The sequence below is a fragment of the Lactuca sativa genome, chromosome 9 (assembly GCF_002870075.4).
Source record: "Lactuca sativa cultivar Salinas chromosome 9, Lsat_Salinas_v11, whole genome shotgun sequence".
NCBI lineage: Eukaryota > Viridiplantae > Streptophyta > Magnoliopsida > Asterales > Asteraceae > Lactuca > Lactuca sativa.
The window spans coordinates 118,714,578-118,735,263 of record NC_056631.2 but is presented as its reverse complement, the minus strand read 5'-3'; the positions used below and the strand labels follow the sequence as shown (position 1 = coordinate 118,735,263).

Genomic DNA, 20,686 nt, shown 5'->3' with positions numbered 1-20,686 from the left:
ACCAAGGCTCTGATACCAACTTGTAACACTGAAAATTTCAAAACAATTTTTCATTTAAAAATAATCGTTTAATTATTAAAAACACTTTGCTTAAAATATCATTCATAATCGAATTACAAAACATAATTCCATTTTCACTTGCATAATAAACCAGGATCCTCAAAACATAACTCTTTCTCTGGTGTGTACAATCGAGCCGGTGCCGTCCCGTGATCCTGAGAGAAACCTGAAACACATAACACAAAACACTGTAAGCACGAAGCTTAGTGAGTTCCCCAAAATACCACACATAACACATATTAGCCACTCGAGGCTATAACTCTGTGGGTCCATGGACCCTACTCTGTGAACCTTCCAGTTCTAACTCTGGGAACCTTCCGGTTCTAACTCTGTAAACAAGCACAACATAAATCACATAGGAATAATGCAGTACAACACGTATCATACACAACATACAAATACTCTGTCACATAACTCTGGTTACCTACTCAAGGTAAAGTATAGTGACAAGACTCACCTGGAAATCAGAAAGCAATTATCTGCACATGCGAACCTCGGACTTGCCACCGCCTAACACATAAGGCAAATATCTCTAATTAGTACTCGAAGTCCCAACTCTAATTAACCAGCGATTACTCTTTCCCTCTCTAGTCAGGTAATGAGTAAAAGACCATTTTACCCCTCCCTGACCTCTATTACCTCTGTTGACCAAAACTCCCAAAGTCAACATAAGACAACTCAAGTCAACGGTCAACATTGACCAGACTCGGCGAGTACACAAGAGTGACTCGGCGAGTCCATGCGGGTTCTCTAAATCCTTTTTAAACCTCTTAGACACGATGAGTTCCCTCTCCACTCGTCGAGTTACTCGGCAACGAAACGCGGGGCAACCCCGACTCGACTCGTCGAGTTTGCCTATGGACTCGGCGAGTTGCTCCCATGACAACCCGCATCTGACCTTCTGAGGTCAGATCTGCTTCACCAAACCATAGATCTAACTCCCTCAAAGCCAATAACCACGAAAAGGTCGAACCTTGGGCACTCATGCAAGGTTCTACAAGCTCATTTGGGTGAAACCCTCCATTACATAACAACCCTAGCTCAAAACTCCAAATAGAATGCATAAAGCAGGATGGAAGGGAATCTCTGGACCTCTTTGGGTCCAGATCTATGGCTTCACACTCAATGGGACACTATACTCCACAAATCAAGCCATAAAAGAAGCTAGAAAACCCTAAAATCACCAATCTTACCCAAAACAGAAAAGGGAGAACGATTTGATACCTCAATGGTGAAGATGCAAGCTCAGAAGCTCTGAATCGACACCCCCCTTGACCTCCCTTTGCTGGAAATGACTACTCCATTGCTCAACCACCTCAAGAATGCTCCAAAATGGCTCTTCTTCACTCTCTCAGCTCTCTGGTTCGATAGGAGTCTCTCAAAGGTGTAGGTGGCCGCCACTGAAGGCCATAAGGGCCTTTAAATAGGTCCCAAACCCGGACAATTAGGGTTTTCCTTGACAGCGCCGACTCGGCGAGTCCAAATACCCGACTCGTCGAGTCCCTTTATTAAACTAGTCCCCAATATAAATACACAAATTCCCATATCTGGATATCCGGATGTTACAAACCCCACCTTATTTCTTGCACAATTTTAATGTAAATGAATAGTATATCACAACATTTGCTAGTTTATAAAGAGATGGTTAAGTAGATTATAAATGTAATAATTGTTAATTATAATATTATATTATGGTTAATGTCATTATAGCCCTATGAATGAATCAATTTTGGTTTAAAAGGTCATTTACGTTATTTTTTGGTTTTCTAAAAGTATAAACTTCATTTTTATTGATTAAAAAAGGGACCTACAACTTATAATACATCGTGCCCATGGATAACATGGCTTTTCTTTAGTAAGAAAAAAGAAATTAACGAGAAAAAAAATACAAACTCATAGTTTCACCCGAGCCAAAGCATTATCTTCTCTCTCGCACACACACACACATCTCCTTTCTATTCTCTTTTCCATGGATGATGCTAAAAAAAGGACCGTGGCTTCTATGTTTTTTCTTCCGTTTTTTCCGAACAGGTTGCACCTCTTCAATTCTTATCGATTCCAATCAAGGGTTTCAAAAGTTGCACCTCTTTGGTTCTCATCAATTCTGATCAATAGAATCACAACGGACGTAATCTACATGAGGTTTCATATTTAAATCAAAGGGAAAAAATGTTTTCAGAACAAAAAAGAAGCAATATTATACTGAACAATGGTGGAACATGCACTGGATTAGAATGTTCTCTGATTTCAATTTTGCACCGATCATACATTTGGTCAAGTTTCAAAGAGATTGGAACACTGATGCGACCACTTTGGTTAAATAGGAACGCTGATGTCCCTTCAGAAATCGATAGTTTTGATTCTCTTCTCAATCTTCCACTTTCTTCAATTCTTAGAACTGGAAACCCATCAAAACCTTCAAAGTAAAGCATATTTTTAATGGCGGAGATTTTATTAAAAACTAGCACGGAGCTAGAAAGAACAATTACATCAAAAAAGTAGTAGAAGTACGATTATGAAGCTAATTAGAACATACTAACTTTATTTGCTACACATATTCGAAATCCATAAGAAAGCCATATGAACAATTTCATCAAAAAATACTAGATTTTCTAGGAATAACTGTGCCGAAGACGTTGGAATTGCAAAAATTCTACAAATACCAAAATGTAGTAAAAATCGTCGCTTCTAAAACCGTCCATTCGCCATCCATGAGGCGAGCTGAGTTTGGACAATAAATGAAAGATTTCACTAACTTCTGAACTGGAGTATGTATATCCCACCAAATAGTAATTAAACGTCCAAATATCTACCAACTCGTTACATGTAGCAAAGAGATGATCCGCTGAATCTACATTAAGGGAGCAAACCCTTAATGTCTCTCTTTAGTGGGGATACATTGAATTTGAATTACCATGATACCTCTATGCAATAGTCTCTCTCTAGTGGGGATACATTGAATTGGAATTCTCCAAATAAGAATATTGAGTTTGATGGGAACCCAATTATTCCACCGAGTCTTTATACCTCCAAGAACAACATATCATCTTCTAGATAAGATTTGGATGAAGAAACTAAAAAAATATACGACACATCAGGAATTCATCCTAATCTATCCAGACGAGACACCAACTGAAGACCCTGCAACAAGGAAGATAAATCATCCCACTGTGTCTGCTCAATACCACCTTTAAGAATGCGTCTGAGATTCTCCATATCCCAGCCAAAGTAAATCAAAATTTGTTGTAAGTTTGTACTCTTATCTAGCAAAAACTTGTGCTTTTTACTTGCTTAAACTCTTCGATATTCGTTTTTTCTGAATTTTTTTTGGAATCAGTTCGATCTTGTGTTTTATTTGACACAAATGACATTGACAAACATAAATAAGCTACAACTTGGTGAGCGTGTGGTACAAACACTTTTCTTATGCACGAAGAAGAATCAATTTCTTTTTAAACCTAACGATTCAATTTGATTATAACATGAATCTTTCCGTGGAGTTTCTGATTAGATATGTTCTTTCGTTGGATTTAAAGTTATGAAGAAGAAAGATTTAATAAAGTCTCCATCGGCATTCATGGTGGTTCGGTTGAAAACGAGGCTAAAAATGAAAATGTTCAAGATATGTTTTCAGTTTTATTTTTGTTTTTTGATTTTAATTAAAAAAATATTATTTTACTAGAAAATACATCGGACAACCGGCTAACCCCTTCACATTATGAATAATAATCTTTTTAATATGGAAAAGTCGAGTTCATGCATCTAGAAAGCAAAAAAATAATATGAGGAACCTTTTAAACCAGAACCCATTAGTTTATAGGGCAAGAGTAACATTAACCTTATTATATGATATATTCAATTCATATTAGTTAATAATAAGTAAATAATTATTTGGTTATAATTTATAATAATGTATTTTATAAAGTTATTACAACAAAAAAATTGTAAATAAATTTGTGAAAAACTAATAATGGCGTTTTTGGCAATCTATATTAATTTACGCCATTTTGAATTTTGTTGTAGAAAAATAAATTTTATGGAAGATGATGTTAGATAGCAAAAAGAAAATGTTTAATGACCTTACCAAAAACATACGGTATATGATTTTTTTTTACAAAACTGCAAGAATGGTTACTACGGTATTCAAAAAACTTGAGATAGGGTCCAAAAAGTTTTTCATTTGCATAGAAGGTCTAAAATAAAAGTTTTTTTTTTTTTTTTTTTTTTTTTTTTTTTTTTTTGTGTTTTTAGTCCAAAAAAACTTAAAATGACGGTTATACCCTTTTACTTTCTTTTTTATATTTTTTTAATTTTTCAAATACTATTTTAGTCCAAAAAAGCTTAAAATGACGTTATACCCCTGAGGATCGTCGCTTTACTCGGCTGCTACTTCGGTGTTTCTTTCCCCTATCCCTCATGTTTTCTCAATGAAATAGAAGGAGAAAAACCAAGGAGGCCACAAGAGCAGCCCCCTCACTGTAACAGTCACCTAGCAGCGTAAGCCACCTTCGTTTCCTTCTTTCATTTTGGCGATAGACCAAACCTCCACTAAACCAACCCTATTCTTCTTCCTTCTCACTTCAATCAAGTCGGTTCCTTTTCCCCTCGGTTTGTGGCTGTTGACAACGAGCGAAGAGCCTAGGGGAGTTGGTCGGAGATCGACTCCTTCTCGTGATCTGTTTGACCACCACATCACCATTTTGACCGCTTCCATTTGTGTTCCTTCTTCCCTGTCCTAATCAGTGAAGACGAAGAGTAAACCCACAAAGAGTCGTCGGTCTCGACGGACCCCCTTGCCCCTCCTTGCGATTTCCCATCTGCACCTCAGCTCCCGTCGATCTGCCTTTCGTTCGTCTGTTCCTTGTCCAATCTGATGGAGATGATAATAATTCAAAGTTTTTAATAGGATTTACAATGGTGTGAATTGGTTTATTGGTGTAACAAAGGGAATCAACCATGGATGAGGTAGAAATAATAAAAGGGATGAGGAAGACGACCGGATGAGAGAGAGAGAAAGAGAGAGAGAGAGAGAGAGAGAGAGAGAGAGATGGTGCGTATAATGGGAGTAAAGGGTGAGTGGGGCAATTCTTTATTTTTTTAATTATTAAATTGTTAAGAAAATGGTAAAATAATACAAAAAAGAAATTGGATAAATTACACAATTCGTCCCTCGTGCACATGCCAGAAAGCGTGTTCAGTCCATATTTTCAAAAATTAACTCGGACCCTCCCTCGTTGGTTATTAGTTGCACGCTTCATCCCTCGTTAGTTTAAATTTGCGAGATTCATCCATTGCGAGACCTAAAATGAGTATTAGGTCCTTTCATATTTCTTTTCCATTTAATTTAATGTTATAATTGTTATTTTTAATTTAAAAATAAAAGAAAAAAATAATATGGCTCCACTTCATACCCCCACCCCAACACATCATCGGATGAACACCACCTGTATCTCTCAAACACCATACTTCCATCGCCACCTTCCTAATTCCACCCTTCTTCCTCAATCATATACCTTATACCACCTTAAAACCTACCACCAACGTCCTACCTCCTCCTTTGTCGGGGTTACACCACCATCGGAACACCCTTGTTGCACCCATATTCATCGTCACAAACAACATCCAACACCCACTTTCAACCTTACCTTCAAAATCGGAAAACCCACCTTAGTCGGAACTACCTTCGTACAACCTGCACCATTCATACATCATCAATTCATTGCCTCCAAACAACAACTACCACCTGCCTTATACCACCCTCGAAGCCAACCATCTCTATCCTCCAAGTTCATTAACTTTATTTTTACCAAAACCGCCTAGAACATTAAGAAATACAGCACCTGAAACCCATCTTAAACATCGCCCGGAATGTGATCACCTTTCCGTCTCCGTTGTCGATGAAGAAGATTTGGTTTCGATCTGAACCCACTTCTCTAATACGAATCTTCATCTTCTTCGATTTATAAGTTTAAGGTTTAGTTTGGTTTCATTTGCAGGTTCAGGGTTCATTTTTTTGAGGTTTGAGTAATGACTGGTGTTGATTGCGAGAGGTGTTGGCGGTCTGTGAGACAGAGTGAGAGAGATGACCAATTGAATTCAAAGAAGAAGAAGAAGAAAGGAAATTAGGGAAAGGATAAATTGCAGCTTACTTCTCTCTTTTCGATCTTCTGATTTGATGCAAATAGAGAACACTAAAAACGAGAGGCGGCTTAAGGTTAAGTAGGGATATGAGATGGTGGTGATTGTGGTGTTGTTGATGATTCTACTGTCGAAGGTGGTGCTGTTGATGATTCCATGTACAGTTCCTTCTTGAGTTATAGGGTTTGATAGAAGCGATTGGAGGAGGATGAAGATCGATTGGTCCAATTTTGGTTTATCCCTTATGGGGCTTCGTCGGCGTTGGGAGTGGCTGAGAATGGGGGGACACAGGTAGAGGAATAAGTAGGAGGGGGAAGCGGGTAGGGGTGGGCTCATGTATATATATATATATATATATATATATATATATATATATATATATATATATATATATATATATATATATATATATATTATTGTTTTTTTTAATCTAAAAATAATAAACAAATAAAAAGAAAATTAAAAAAAGAAATAAATAAGGGCAAAATGGTCATTTTATGTCTAGAGGGACGAAACGTGCAAGTTTTCAACGAACGAGAAACGATCCGAGTTAATTTTTGAAAATAAGGACTAAACACGTTTTCTGACATGTGCACGAGGGACGAATGATGTTATTTACCTAAAGAAATTTAAAGGGCAAAATGGACATTTCAAGTTTTTTAGGGCTAAAATCACAGAAAATTCCTGATTTTGGACCATTCATACAAGTCGAAAACTGTTTGGACCCTATCCAAAGTTTTTTGAATAACATAGGGATCAATTTTACAGTTTTGTCTTTTTTTTTTTTTTACGCCAGTCAAAATGACTATTTTAAAAAATTTAATCAATTCAATGAAGGTAAAAGTGTTAGCAACTAATTATGAGGTTAATTAACCCAAATAAAACTGTATGATTTTTAGAGAGATAGATCAACAACATAGAAGGCCCGGTGTTTTCCGGTCAAATTCCGATAAAATGAGATTTCTATTTTTTGATGATTAAAAATGATTTTGGAGGTAAAAAATTTCGTCGCCTGAGAGATTCGAACTCTCGCGGGGAAACCCCATGTACTTAGCAGGCACACGCCTTAACCACTCGGCCAAAGCGACGATTTTGATTTTGCTTTTACTTTTTGTTATTTATTTCTCTTTAAACACTGACTCATTGCCGACGATTTAATTAAGTCCACAGAATAATTTGATAAAAGTAGTGATATATTTTGTCTCCTAATAAAATATTACAGTTGGTGATTTACATCACCATTGAAGTTATAGGTTTTTTTTACTAATTTATTCTATATATTAGCTAATTTATATTGTATTGTTTCAATTTGTTGTCGGTTTATAGAAAGAAATTTTTACAACTATATAGGTGCATAACTTGGTAAAGTTTTGTAACAAATGAAATATGACTATATAAAATAAGAAAACAAAAATCAACTTAGTTTTGTTACATATTTTTGACAAAAGCATTAACTTAGTTGCATGCATAAGTCCCAATTCGAGTAGTCATACATCAAGAAAGAGTAATTTCGTTGAAAGAACTTTCATTTGTCATTCAATTTGTCCATAGTACAGCTTGGGTTTATTTCTTAACTTCTTATGACTCTTGAAAAACAATTGCCACTAGTTACAAATTTCACGAGTGATACCGACACGTGAGTTTACAACATCAAACAAAATCCTTAAATTCTGTTGTTGCAAATTAGCAATCACATTCAACACCGAGTTCACGTTATTAGGGGCAGATGCCATTGCCAAGCAAGCTAATGTCCCTGCACTACTATGTATCAATGTGTTCTCCATGGGTAGAACAATATCTAATCCCGTAAAATGAAATGTCATCTTAGGTGCTACATTTTCATGTGTAACCGAGAAACAAGTGTCAAATGCTCCTAATGAGGTAAATGGACCTTGAGTTTGGTTCCTAAACGCTTCCTTGATTACATCATAAGCCGCAGGCACAAAGCGAGTTATAACTGTGCCTGAATCGATGATGGTCCCTGCTCCAGTGCTTGGGTCAAACCCTAGCAACTCTGGAGCTATAGGGACCTTGACTCGACCTATGGTCACACCCGTGAGGTTCACATAGTACAACGAAGGTCGATGCGGGTTTTTTAAAAGTGGGGTGAACTTTATTGTTTTGGGTTGACCGTTTGGGCCGAGCCTAAGTGACCCGGAGAAATAATATGATCTAAAACTAGGCAAACAATATGAGAACACACCCGAGTAAATTGATCCAGATTGGGAAAGTACTGACATTGCTCCACGGCCCAAGCCCAATAACCCTTGAGGAGGGATTGATTTTCCCGAGACAACACCAATGCACCCGAAAAGATAACTAGGAATTGTATCATTGGCTAATTGTAGAAAGTCACGAGATAGCGAAGCTAAAAATGAGGAATCACCACCATACGATTGATTAAACAAGCAGTTAGAGGGTTCAGCCATAGGGCATGAAAGTCCACGGGCTTGGACACACTCAGAAGTGGCACAATCTACTGTCTCGTAAGTAGCAGACGAGTTTTGAGAGAACATAGTTGATGAACAACCGGTACAGCCACTGCATGGAACCCATGCGGTGTCTGCACTGGTGTCCAGCACCATGAACATGAGCTGGCCAGGTGTGCCGATTTTCACACGGGCCACATAATTACCGATGTTTATGACTTGGCCCGGTGCAATTGGCACTGAAGTTTTGGGCTTGGTGGCAACCAAACTCGACAAGTAGGTTAGCCTTTGTTGATCTTCGGAGGCCATGTTGAGGACTGTGGTGGTCCATGACGATGCCGGTTTAGGGGAATTGAATGGTGAACATTTGCCGTAGATGTGGATGATGGAAAGATCTGAGCCGTCCGGTTTCGGTTTCAAAGATGGGCATGGATCAAAAGCTCTTGTGGTGGAAAGAAGAGCAATGAAGAAGAATGCAAAGATGGTCGAGTCCATGAGTTTGGATGGAATTATTGAAACAGACCTATTTTCTAGTCTATATATAAGAGAACAATTGACATGTGAATTGGCAATAATAACCTTGTCCTTGATATTGTTCTTCCTGGTTTATTGGGAAGATGTCTAAGTCATGCCAGGACAAACTTGCCAATGATTCAAAATGAATTATCTTTTTCAATTGGTTTAGTTGACGAATATGCCCCGATAGTAATAGTGGAGATTTGATGTAATATTATACGGGTCGACTTAATGCACGGGAGGCGGTCAGTCACGGGTACCAAGTGGCCCGCCCTACTCACGTGCCTCCAAGGCACAAAATACAAATATCCAAGATGTTCCTATATGGATGTCTTGGCTAGCTGCAGAGTATTATTTTTATTTATTTATTTATTTTTTAACAACTAACCAGAAGATTTTAAAGATTGTAATATTCATTCCTAACAAAAAAACCGTGCTAAAATGACATTGATAGTATTTCATATAAATTCTAGATATGAAGTAATAAGTATGCTATTTATATGTTTTGTCAAACTAGCAAGCAATAACCGATAACAAGTAGTTGAAGGTAGATGAAAATTATAGTTTTTATTTTGTGTATAATTGTTTAGAAAAAATAATTGTAAGTTTTTCAAATGTATAAAATTACATAAATAGTAAAGGCTAAAATTCTAAAGCTCCTAAAAACTCTCAATAGCTATTTGAAATAGCTTAGTATTAAATATTTTTTTATTTAAAATAAAAAATTTTAACTTATGTGGTGTGCTCAACACACATCTTTTGGGAGTTTCTACTGTCTCGTTTTTAAGAAAAAAAAATCCAAAAAAATCGTTGGACAAGTGGCACTTTTAACATCTAGGCTAAATAAAAAACTTCAAATTCGTGTTTCTAATTAATTCTGAATTAAAAAGAAATAGTTAAAATTAATTAACTATTGTTCAGAATTAATCTGAAATAAATTCGGTATTAAATGAAATTAATTAAAGGTGCAGAGATGAATTGTAATTGTTCAATAGTTAAACAAAAGAAGTGATTTTAGAATCATCCAAGCATGGACGGTTTTGAGAGTCTTTTTAAAGTTTCTGAAAGCCTCTTAGTTGCTGGTAAAGAAATGATTTGAATTAGGATTAAATCTAACATTTAAATTTTCAAATCTGGATTTATCTGCAAGTTAACTAAGCTATAAATACGACCCCTTGGCCTTGCATTTTTGTTCCTAGCCTTACAATGAAGATGAAATTGCAACACCCCGGTGATGAGATATTTTCAATTTTAAACCTAAGTATGAAAGAATATTGCATTTTGACCTTTGGGTTTGAGAAAGATTGCAAGAATGGCCCATAGTGGCATTTTGATGATTTTGGACAAAGGGGTAATACGTTGGGCGTACTTTGTTTACGCTGAGCGTATTGGGATGGACCATAGTACGTTGGGCGTACACCGCATATGCAGGGCGTACGTGAGAAAACTTCAAACCCTAATTTTTAGTGTTTGGTCTATATATAAGCATCATTATCACCTTATTTCACATTCCCTCATCAGCCTCCATCTAAGAAATGTCCCTCTAGCAAACCCTTAATTAGAAGAATGCCTTTTGAGCTCATTTATGTGCTTTGGTGTTGTTCTTGAAGAAGAAGAAGTTAGTACAAGGAATTTAGAGCTTGGAAGTAACTTAGATCCGGGATATTCTCTTTTTAGCAACCTCCATGAGGTAAAAAGCTCATAAATTAATCACCCTATTTTGTAGATCTAGCCATTTCTTCATTTAGGGCACTTTTGGTCCCAAATATGGTGATTCTTGAGCTTGGCATGCTCTTAACCAAATAAGTCATCCTTTCAGACCTTATGAGGGGTCATGAGTCATAAAAATGTGGTTTGGATGCTTAGTTTTTCTCCATGCATGCTCTAGAAGGTCTTAAGGCATTAAGAAGTTGGGATTTTGTGTATTAAGCATTTAATGGACATGCAAAGTCATAAAGTTGGAAACTTTGTGATTCTTAATTATATTTTGGCCTTGGATCTGAAAGTTGGACGTGAGAGATTAATGCATCAAGCTCTTATTGAGAATATGGACATCTGAGTGTACACCTTGGGTAATCTAGAGTACGCAGCGTGTAGGTGGTCAATCTCCCGACTGCGGTCAAAGCCTGAGTACACCCTGTGTACCTTTGGAGTACGCCCCACATACGAGCCCTGAGTTGACTCGGCTAAGTTGACTTAGTTGGGTTGACTCGGTTGACTTGTTGATTTTAACCAGTTTTGACCAAGGGTATTATGGAAAATGTTATTAATTTAGAATGGGAAATGTTTTAACATTTAGGAGTTGGGTTGAGCCGGTTGTCGGAGCTGGGAGTTTTCCAGACTGAATTCAGGTTGTGGGGTGAGTTTTCCTCAATGTACCCGTGGGTCGAAGGCACCAATGTCGGCCCACTAGATTATATATCCTGGTCAGGATGGTAATTTGATAGTTGTAGTTGTTCGGTGGATCTGTATGATCATCTGTATTTATTGGCTTTGTGTTTATGTTTGTTTGTTGTATATGTCGACATGTTATGTTGGGTTGAGGCGGTCCTACTTTGTGTTGTAGGCCAAGACACTCGGCGACGACCGAATAGGCTGTAGGCCCTACAAGGCAGTCCAATCATGTTGGAGGGCCGTGGAGCGGTCTGGATAGGCTGTAGGCCCTGCTATGAGGTCCAGTCAAGTTGGTTGTTCATATTGTATGCTTGTCTGTTGTGGTGTACTGGTACTTTGGTGGAACTCACTAAGCTTTGTCTTACAATTTTAGTTTTTGGTTTCAGGTATTTCCAAGGATCGTGGGAAGGCGAAGACGTAATCGTACACAACTTCCAGTTTTTATGTATTCGGTTCTTGGGAAAACTCTGATTTGAAATAATGCTTTTGAAATAATGACTCTTTTTGTAAACCGTATTGATTCATGGTTTTAAATTTTTTTAAATTATTATGATTTTTGGAGTGTTACAGAATTCCAATTATTAACTTTTCTCCTCTATACTCTTCGAATTCTAGTGTTTTAGGGTTTTGGGTGTGAACCATTAGAGACACTCACACTATTGGATGTTAGTTTTCTATGGATCATTTGAAGAACTCAAGAGTTAGTATATTTGATTAAACTAAAAAGTATGTATTCTAATCTAGTTGAAATTCTATTATACCTATATTATATTAGTTTTTCATAATATGTTGCTATAATGATGTAACATCCCAAAATTTAAGACCAAAAATTTCATTGCAATTAAGTTATTATAAAACCAACAGTATAAGAAAGCATCCATAATAACATCCCATGTTAAAACCAAAGTGTCAATAATTAAAACATGTTATCATAGAGTAATATCAGGGTGTAATCCCAAAGATCTTATGTGTGGAAAACATAGTGTGATGCGTTGAGATCAAGCCGACTCCTTTGCTTTGAAAACGTAGTACCTAACACCAAAACTGTAAAGCATAAGCACGAAGCTTAGTGAGTTCCCCCATTATACCACATAATCACATATTGTCAGGCATATATGGGTGTCTGAACTACCCTGTCAAGCATATCTGGTTGCTCAACCTACTATGTCAGGCATATCTGGGTGCCCGACCTACCTTGTCAAACATATCTGGGTGCTCGACCTACCCTGCCAGGCATATGTGGGTGCCCGACCTACCCTCCGGTTTATTTTAACCGGTTATAGGGACTATTTCACCCCTACCACTACCACATAATAACATAACATAAACATACTGTCAAGCATACAGTAATCCAAACCATAACATAATTCCTAAAACAATGTGCAGATAAAGCTGAAAGAAGGCAAGGTTACATACCCACAACATTGCCTGCTGGAGTTATGACTTCTCCTGTCTGACACTGTAGGGCCAGGCTCCTTCTGCTGACATGACCAACCCTGCTACACTTGTAGCAACCTAAACCCCTGGAATGTCAAACTCCCTTGTGTACTTTCCCACACATGATGCACTGACTTCGGCCCTGCTGGCCTTTCACCCGATGATCAGAAGTCTTGGGTCTCTCCCCGAGACCCTCTACTATATTCACCAGGCATGAACCTCTCCTCTCAAAGTGCTCCAAATCGATCTCGCATCCTCAGACATAGAAGTCATTATTGAGTTTATAGATACAATCAGGATCAATTTCATAATGTCATACATACATGATGAAAATTGAAATCAAGAAGTTATACTTACTTGATAATGTCATATTTGACAAGGATGATGCAGAAGATGATTCCTTCCCTTTACATAATGGTGCCTTGCTGATTTTCTGATGGATAGATAGAATGCACGATCATGGTGTTATATAAGGAGTAGGAGCATAACTTAAAGGCTCTTCATTTTCCTCCTGATCGTTTGTATTTTAAGTTCTTTATTTGCACCTTATGGAAAGAGATTGGCACCACACAATTATAGCCTCTTAAATTATGGACAGTTGTCATATCCATCATACTACAAACATTGAAGCCTAGGGACCTGATATGTCATTATGGAAAATATTATGGTATTGAAGATAAATGTACCTAACATGTACTAAGTCTTACAAAATAGTCCTAAGGCCATAATAATGTGTTATTTTCCAACATTCTCCCACTTGGCCGAGTGACTATTTGTATACATGTTTCATTATTTGGCCAAGATAAGTTCATTATGTTTCATATTATTACCAAAAGCAGAAAAGTACAGTCTTACACATCCATTTTAGATACAGGACCCCCACCGATCATACTATGGTACTTCATATGAAACTTACTATTAATTTAAGCCAAAAGACTTGAGTTAGTGGTCATGCATTATATTTTTCTATATAGAAAGTAATTGTGCACAAGTTATTAATATAGGAAAATTGCATATTATGGAGGAATTATAATCAAGTACTTGAATAAATAAAATTAAAATTAAAAGTTCCATTAAAGCATTATGCTAGAATAATAGGTGTATATTTAAACCCATGTTGACGACATGTTCACATAATTGGGTGGTAGACCTTTCATTAACAGATCCACTAGCATATTTTTAGTGTCAATGTGTTCGATACAAATATTATTTCCCCCACTTGCTCTTAAATGAGCAAATATTTTGTATTGAGGTAAAGACTCATTCCACTATAATTATTGCTAATGGAAAACCTATAGAGGCAACATTATTGCAATATATTTTCTTTTAATGGCCTATAATGGAGTTTATGATCATGAGTCATGTGGTTTAATTTCTCAACAACATTTCATGGAATGTTTCATTATCTATGAAATCAAATTTCTCCATAGTTGATATAGTCATCAATGTTTATTTATGACTCTCCCATGATATTGGCCGACAAATAGTATACCAATGTATCGTACTAATGACTACTTATCTTTGCATTTTGTAAAGACATAACCAAGAAACATATCACTTATATGTTATTACTTATTTCACTAAACAAGTTTGCCATTATTAGTCCCACGAAAATGTTATAAAATTCTATTGGCAACTTCCTAGTGATTTAGACCATGATTTAATGATAACGGCTAAGCATGTCACCGAAAATATGTACCTTAAACGTGGAAGGAACTGAAAGGAAGTATTCTTGCATTTTATATCGACTTACTACACATTAATTATATGTATTTAGGGACATGTCTAAAGCCCTTTGGATTCCTCGATGCATTTATATGCCTATTGCATATTAGGCTTCACCATGATCCTTCATATCGAGGTGATGTGACAATAAATGTTTCGATTTATGCAACATATCATTGTTATTACCTAGCAAGATAATGCCATCTCCATATAGTATTAGTATGATAAAGTCCCTTTCACTGATGTTGAGGTATATACACCGATCTACATGGTTCTTAATTAAGTCATTATTATTCATCACCTTGTCGAACATTAGATACTATCGATATGAAGCTTGATTCAGCACATATATTGATTCCTTGAGTTTACACATCATACGTTCTTAACCCTTATAAATATAATTGTTTGTGTGGGTTATGTAAACATCATTGTGTAACTCTTAGTTAAGAAAATTGTTTGACCTATATTTGATGTATCTCTAAATCCAAATGAAATATTGGAGCCATTATGATCCTAAGGAAGTCAATTCAAGAAACATGTGAGAATATTTCTTGTTAATAATTACCCTATTTTGTGAGTACCTTTTAGTGAGCAAACAAACTTTATGACATTCAATGTTCATCATTGGGGTCCAATTTGGTCTTAAACACCTACTTGCATCTTATGGGTTTGAAAAACCTTTGGTAATTTGGCATGTTCCCAAACATCATTCGTTTACATTAAATTAATGTCTTCAATCAAAGATTTATTACGCTTAGTTGGTTGATCACAAGTTATGGCATCACTCCCCATGACAGGGCTATTTCCTTCCCTTTGTCAAGATCGGTCTCATGTAATCGTCAAAGTTTATGGGCTGATGACTTCATAAAAGAAGTCGTACGTGCTATTTCATGGGTTTTAAAGCCAACATCTTGGGTGAGATCTTTTATGGTGTTTCATTTTCCCATGCATTTGAAAAGGCTTTTCATGAGGCAAAACTAGAATCTCCTAATGAAGTGCTAATAGTAATGAGCACTTGAATTATAATTGAAGATTCTTGAAGGTCAAAATCCCTCAATACACCACTCCCACTGATTTTGGCATTCATAAGAAATCTTACATGCTTCATTTCTAGAATTAAGGTACTATGCGATAGAACAAAAAGTCGGTAACCTTTAATACTTTCAGGATAGCTGATGAAGAAACAACTTACAGTTTTCATGTTAATGTGATTCAGAATTGTAGATTTTTGTTTCGTCCGTACATCCACACCCTTAAAAACCTAAAGCTTGTATTCATCTTGTCAAAACTCAAAGGGAATTATATGAACAGAGTTTAAATGAACTTTGTTTAAGATGTGGATTGCCGTTTTTAATGCCTAGGTCCAAAAATTGGGGCAACTTGGTGTTTGCAAGCATACTTTTCACCATGTCCATTAGATTTCTAATCCTCTTCATGAAAAAAATCTTTAATGAGGAGTACACGATGTGGGGTATTGGTTAATTATCCCATGATCTTTACAAAATTCAAAGAAAGATCGGGGTCTGTTGCCAAGGTTTGTATGCCTGCCATAATATATGACACCTATATCTAATCTTAATGCTTATAATTTATAGAAAAGTTGATTTTCAACTTTGGTGTCAAGAGTTTTAAGCATTTTAAGAGATTTAGATTTTCTATTCTTCAAATACGGATGCATCAAGAATAATAATCAAGAAAAGTTATATGAGATTTTTAACCATATACTACAGATGTCAAGTTACAATAGAACTTCATATTTTATGACACATATCATCCTATATTGTGATTTGTGGCCTAAGCCTTAATTTCACAACATAGATAAAGTCTCAACGTCTCAATTTAAGTTATCGTCAATATTAAACAATATTAAAGGTTCCATAAAATGGTTGTTTAATTATGATTTATAGAGGTATTCCTCCAAACAACCATAGCCAATAATATGAGAATTGAAACTAACAGTTACATTATTGTATCCAATCATAAAAGTATAGCCAACATTCGCTAACTTTGATACAAATAATTAGTTTCAAGTTATACTCAATACATAAAGAGTATCTTTAAGACATAAGAAATAACCACTTCCAAAAAAAAAAAAAAACTGAAAAAGTGTTTCTATGTTCAAGTCTTCATCATTCCCAACATTAATTGTTCCTTAAGTTCAATCCAGCTTTCGGATTGTATGGAATCCCTGTAGTGAAAGAAAAAAAAACATACCTATAATTGAACTTATAAATCATAGATGCATATAATCCATCTTTCCTTGCAAGCCATTCTTTCCTTTTACAAAAAAATTCGTTAGGTACGTCCTTGTAATGACACTATTTGCAAAAAGTTTCCTTGAGGCTTGATTGTACTCATATTTCAGACCTTATTAGAAATATCCTTATCACTTATTTAAGTTTTGCCTTTTTTTAAGTGATATTAAAATGATTCCATGGGATAGCATGATAAAACATACAAATATACTTATTATTGACACCAAAATAATAAGTCATATAGACACCTGACTCAAGTATCAGTTTCGCTTTGGCTAGACCAATAATTGAATATTATGGCATCCTAAATGTTATAGTTCGCTATATAAATATTGCAATCACCTTTGGGCAGAAATACAATACTTATGCATATTATTCTAAAATTCATTGTGTGAGTCGTCATCCAATTAGCCTTTGGGTTCATTGAACAATAACTCACACAATTGTTTAATGTGGGGTTCAATCAACTCTAACGTCAAACTTAAGTGACCTTTCTTTGGTCCAGCAACTCATGCTTAACATTAAAGTTACCACTTTAGCGTTGGTATTGAAAGAAAATAATAAAAATAACTTACCAAGCTTATAAATTAGTAGCTAATTAGATAAATAATTATGAACTAGTCGTCAATTAGAAAACATTTATTAGATTGGCAAATGAAACAATTTATATCCAATCCTTTAGTTTACACGAATATAGTTCATAAATAAGAAGCCAAATCAAGTAATCAAATAATCCTATATTCTTTTGGAATTGATATCATCAAGTAAGAAACAATATACATATGGTTATTTAAATTGCAAACCTTTGTGACTGAAAAACAAGTTCTTACTTGACGAAGATAAATCAAGTAATAAAATATTCATTCAAAAATGAAAGAGGTTTTGTCTGACATAATATCACCTAATTAAATGAGGACGATAATTTTATTTTATGGCAAATTAAAAGTGAACAAATAAGATAGAAAATTATGATTGATATGGTATTTACCCATAAATAATACTTAACTAAAGCAAATTAATGGCATATATACGGTTATATATTTTTTCAATAAAATTGAGAGGATAAAGGTAAATTTTATCCATAGGCTAACTAATTTTTATTGTTCCAAACGTATATTATTTTACTTAAAACTTAAATCGTAAAACAATAAATAAAAAATAGGCATACAAATTGTTTCTTCCTTTTATGCATAACTAGGAAAGAGTCCATGCTTCGCATGGGTTGAAAATTTAGAGTTTTCTAAAAAAAAAGACCTATTATCATTTATAAATAAATTGTAATGAACTCATTTAAGAAAAATCAGCAAAAAAAAGGTTAATTTTGTCACTGAATTCTTATGCAGCTGCACCTTTGCTGAAAGTAGGTCACAAATTTAACATTGTTTTGTCACTGAATTGTATTCTTCGGTTTCATAGTCTGAACTTGCCTTTTTTGACCTTGTAATTCTTCCTATCCTAATTATAATTGCAGCTGAAGCAAAGGAACCCAAAACATTCTAAAATACAATAAGTAAATTATGAGCATATGTCACAATCATGTTGAATAAGGGTAAGAATATACCTCAATAAGGCAAATGTGTACTATATTAAGTCTGCATTTCAAATAGTCATCAGCTTCAGATCACAAACAACTTTTTTTGCATCAACATTCCATGCTTTACCCCTCGATCAGCAGTGCGTATGTGAAGCTGTGTCAAAATGGACAATTAAATGTGGGACTATTACTTCCTGGTTGCAAACATTCATACAAATTCCATTTTCAATCTGGTTATGAGTATGGTATGTGGAAAATAAATTAGTTTAATACCAATTGGTCAGATTTGCACTCTTCAAAATCACATTATCTGCCTCGTTCATCGCATCCGCTGCCGAAATAATTTTAAAATCACATCTTTCTTCATTAAATTGTTGATTTTTGGGTTCATGAACAACTTGTGAAGCTGACACTGAAAAACTTAGAGAACTGTGATTCAAAATTTTGTAATAAACACATGAAAAACAACGTTCCTTAGTTTTTTGAATTTCCAAACCTTAAAGATTAGAAACTCATTGTTGTCCAAATCAAATGCTTTCCCTTTTACGTTCTTAAATTCAGAAAGAAATCCAGCAGTACGGAACTAAGAATGACGATTTCAAGAAATTAAAGTACAGAAATAGCATATCGGTCGGGAAATTAACCTGATCATCAGCAATTTAGCATCATTTGTCACATAGATCAAATTAAATTTCACTTTCTCTGTAAATGCATTGACATGACCTGCAGTTAACAGAAAAAGCAAACCATCCTTCAGTTTTTTCATTTTCATTTGACAAGCAAAAAGCAGTAGCATCATAAACACGGTGAAAAAGTTGTCATGCCCAAGACCAAGCCTACCTTGAATAACAGACTGCAAAAAAATATTTAGAAACATGTTTCAAGAATTTTATCGAGCAGTTGATGTGCAACATCAAAGTTTCTTTCAAATCTGATAATCAAGTGACTTTGTATAGCTAAATCGTCTTCCTGGGTATGACTGAAGCCAATCACCTGCCCTGATATTGTCTGCGTCTTTGCATATTCTTCACGCCCACACAACAGGTGTGATAAACTCTTCCTGCTTCGACCTTGATTCAAATGAATCTCTTTAAAGATATATCATTTTCAATTTAAACAGAGTGCTGAAGTATGGATAGAACTTACCTAGTGCGATATTGGTTGGGCAATTTCTATCCATCATTGTTGCACCCTCCGCTGGTCGGCACCGTAACCATCGGCGGCTGCACTCATAATTTTTTTTTTGTTACCGCCACCTGACAACAAGATAGAGGTATCGACTTTGACCTCTGTGTTACATGTTTTTCAACGTGAAACATGATGAAATCGAAAAAAATAACAAAACCAAAAACAAATAGAATGGAATAAGAATTCTATCTTTATAATCAAATTAAAAAATTAAGGAAAAACACCAGTAAACATATCTGATCAATGTGAAGTTTAAGAGGCTTGATTTCATCCAATAGAGACTTTCTCTAACCCTCCCACCCTTGTTCCTATCCAATCAACCGTTGGTCCTCCCACATCAATCGTTGTTCCCCGAGCCATCCTGTTTGTTAGTGCTCGTATTCAGAAGGAGTTGCAGGGACTGACATGCTGGCCTACGACTAAACATAGATGGTGGAGGAAGAGAATAGAAAAGAACAATGACAATGGGAAAGAAACCTAGATGAAGCCTATAGAATGGGGGTGTGTGTAGGCATGTAATCGGAAGGAACAATGGGAAAGAGAAAGAGAATGGAAGTGGTGAAAGTCGGTTGAGTCAAAGGCAAGGCGGTAAAGAGGAGAGTAAAAAGGATAGGAAAGAAAACCCAAAGCAGCACGTGTCACAATGACTCAGGAACCAATTAACAAAAGAAAATAAAAAAGGATGAAAGTTGGGAAAAAAGTCGAGTGACAGAAGTGACAAAAAATACAATTCTATGGCCAAAGTATGAATCCCAAAACTTTCCTGTTGAAACGTCCCATGAGCTTTAATATATATATATATATATATATATATATATATATATATATATATATATATATATATATATATATATATATATATATAATTACAGGGAAGTAAAAGCCCATGGTAGTTTTAGATATCTGTTTACTTGGTTGGCCCATTCACAGTTTCCATTAGGGATTTAGGGCATACGAGTTTCCTTTATCTATAAACAAATACCCCTTAAAAAAACAGATATGAAACAAAA

At 35.5% G+C, this 20,686-nt stretch overlaps 1 protein-coding gene and 1 non-coding gene across 2 annotated transcripts; both read right to left on the bottom strand.

The window, feature by feature from the left end:
• Nucleotides 1-7,204: 7,204 nt before the first annotated feature.
• Nucleotides 7,205-7,286, bottom strand: TRNAS-GCU (transfer RNA serine (anticodon GCU)). The gene has a single exon. It is a non-coding gene; the product is annotated as a tRNA-Ser (tRNA).
• A 420-nt stretch (nt 7,287-7,706) lies between these two features.
• Nucleotides 7,707-9,145, bottom strand: LOC111904954 (aspartyl protease AED3). Its single transcript, XM_023900649.3, has one exon. It carries the CDS (start codon nt 9,120-9,122, stop codon nt 7,803-7,805), a length of 1,320 nt encoding a protein of 439 aa, XP_023756417.1. The 5' UTR covers nt 9,123-9,145; the 3' UTR covers nt 7,707-7,802.
• Between the last annotated feature and the right edge of the window lie 11,541 nt (nt 9,146-20,686).

Bases quoted from the DNA above. Each gene is read 5' to 3' on its own strand.
- LOC111904954 (XM_023900649.3), bottom strand. From the start codon at position 9,122: ATGGACTCGACCATCTTTGCATTCTTCTTCATTGCTCTTCTTTCCACC.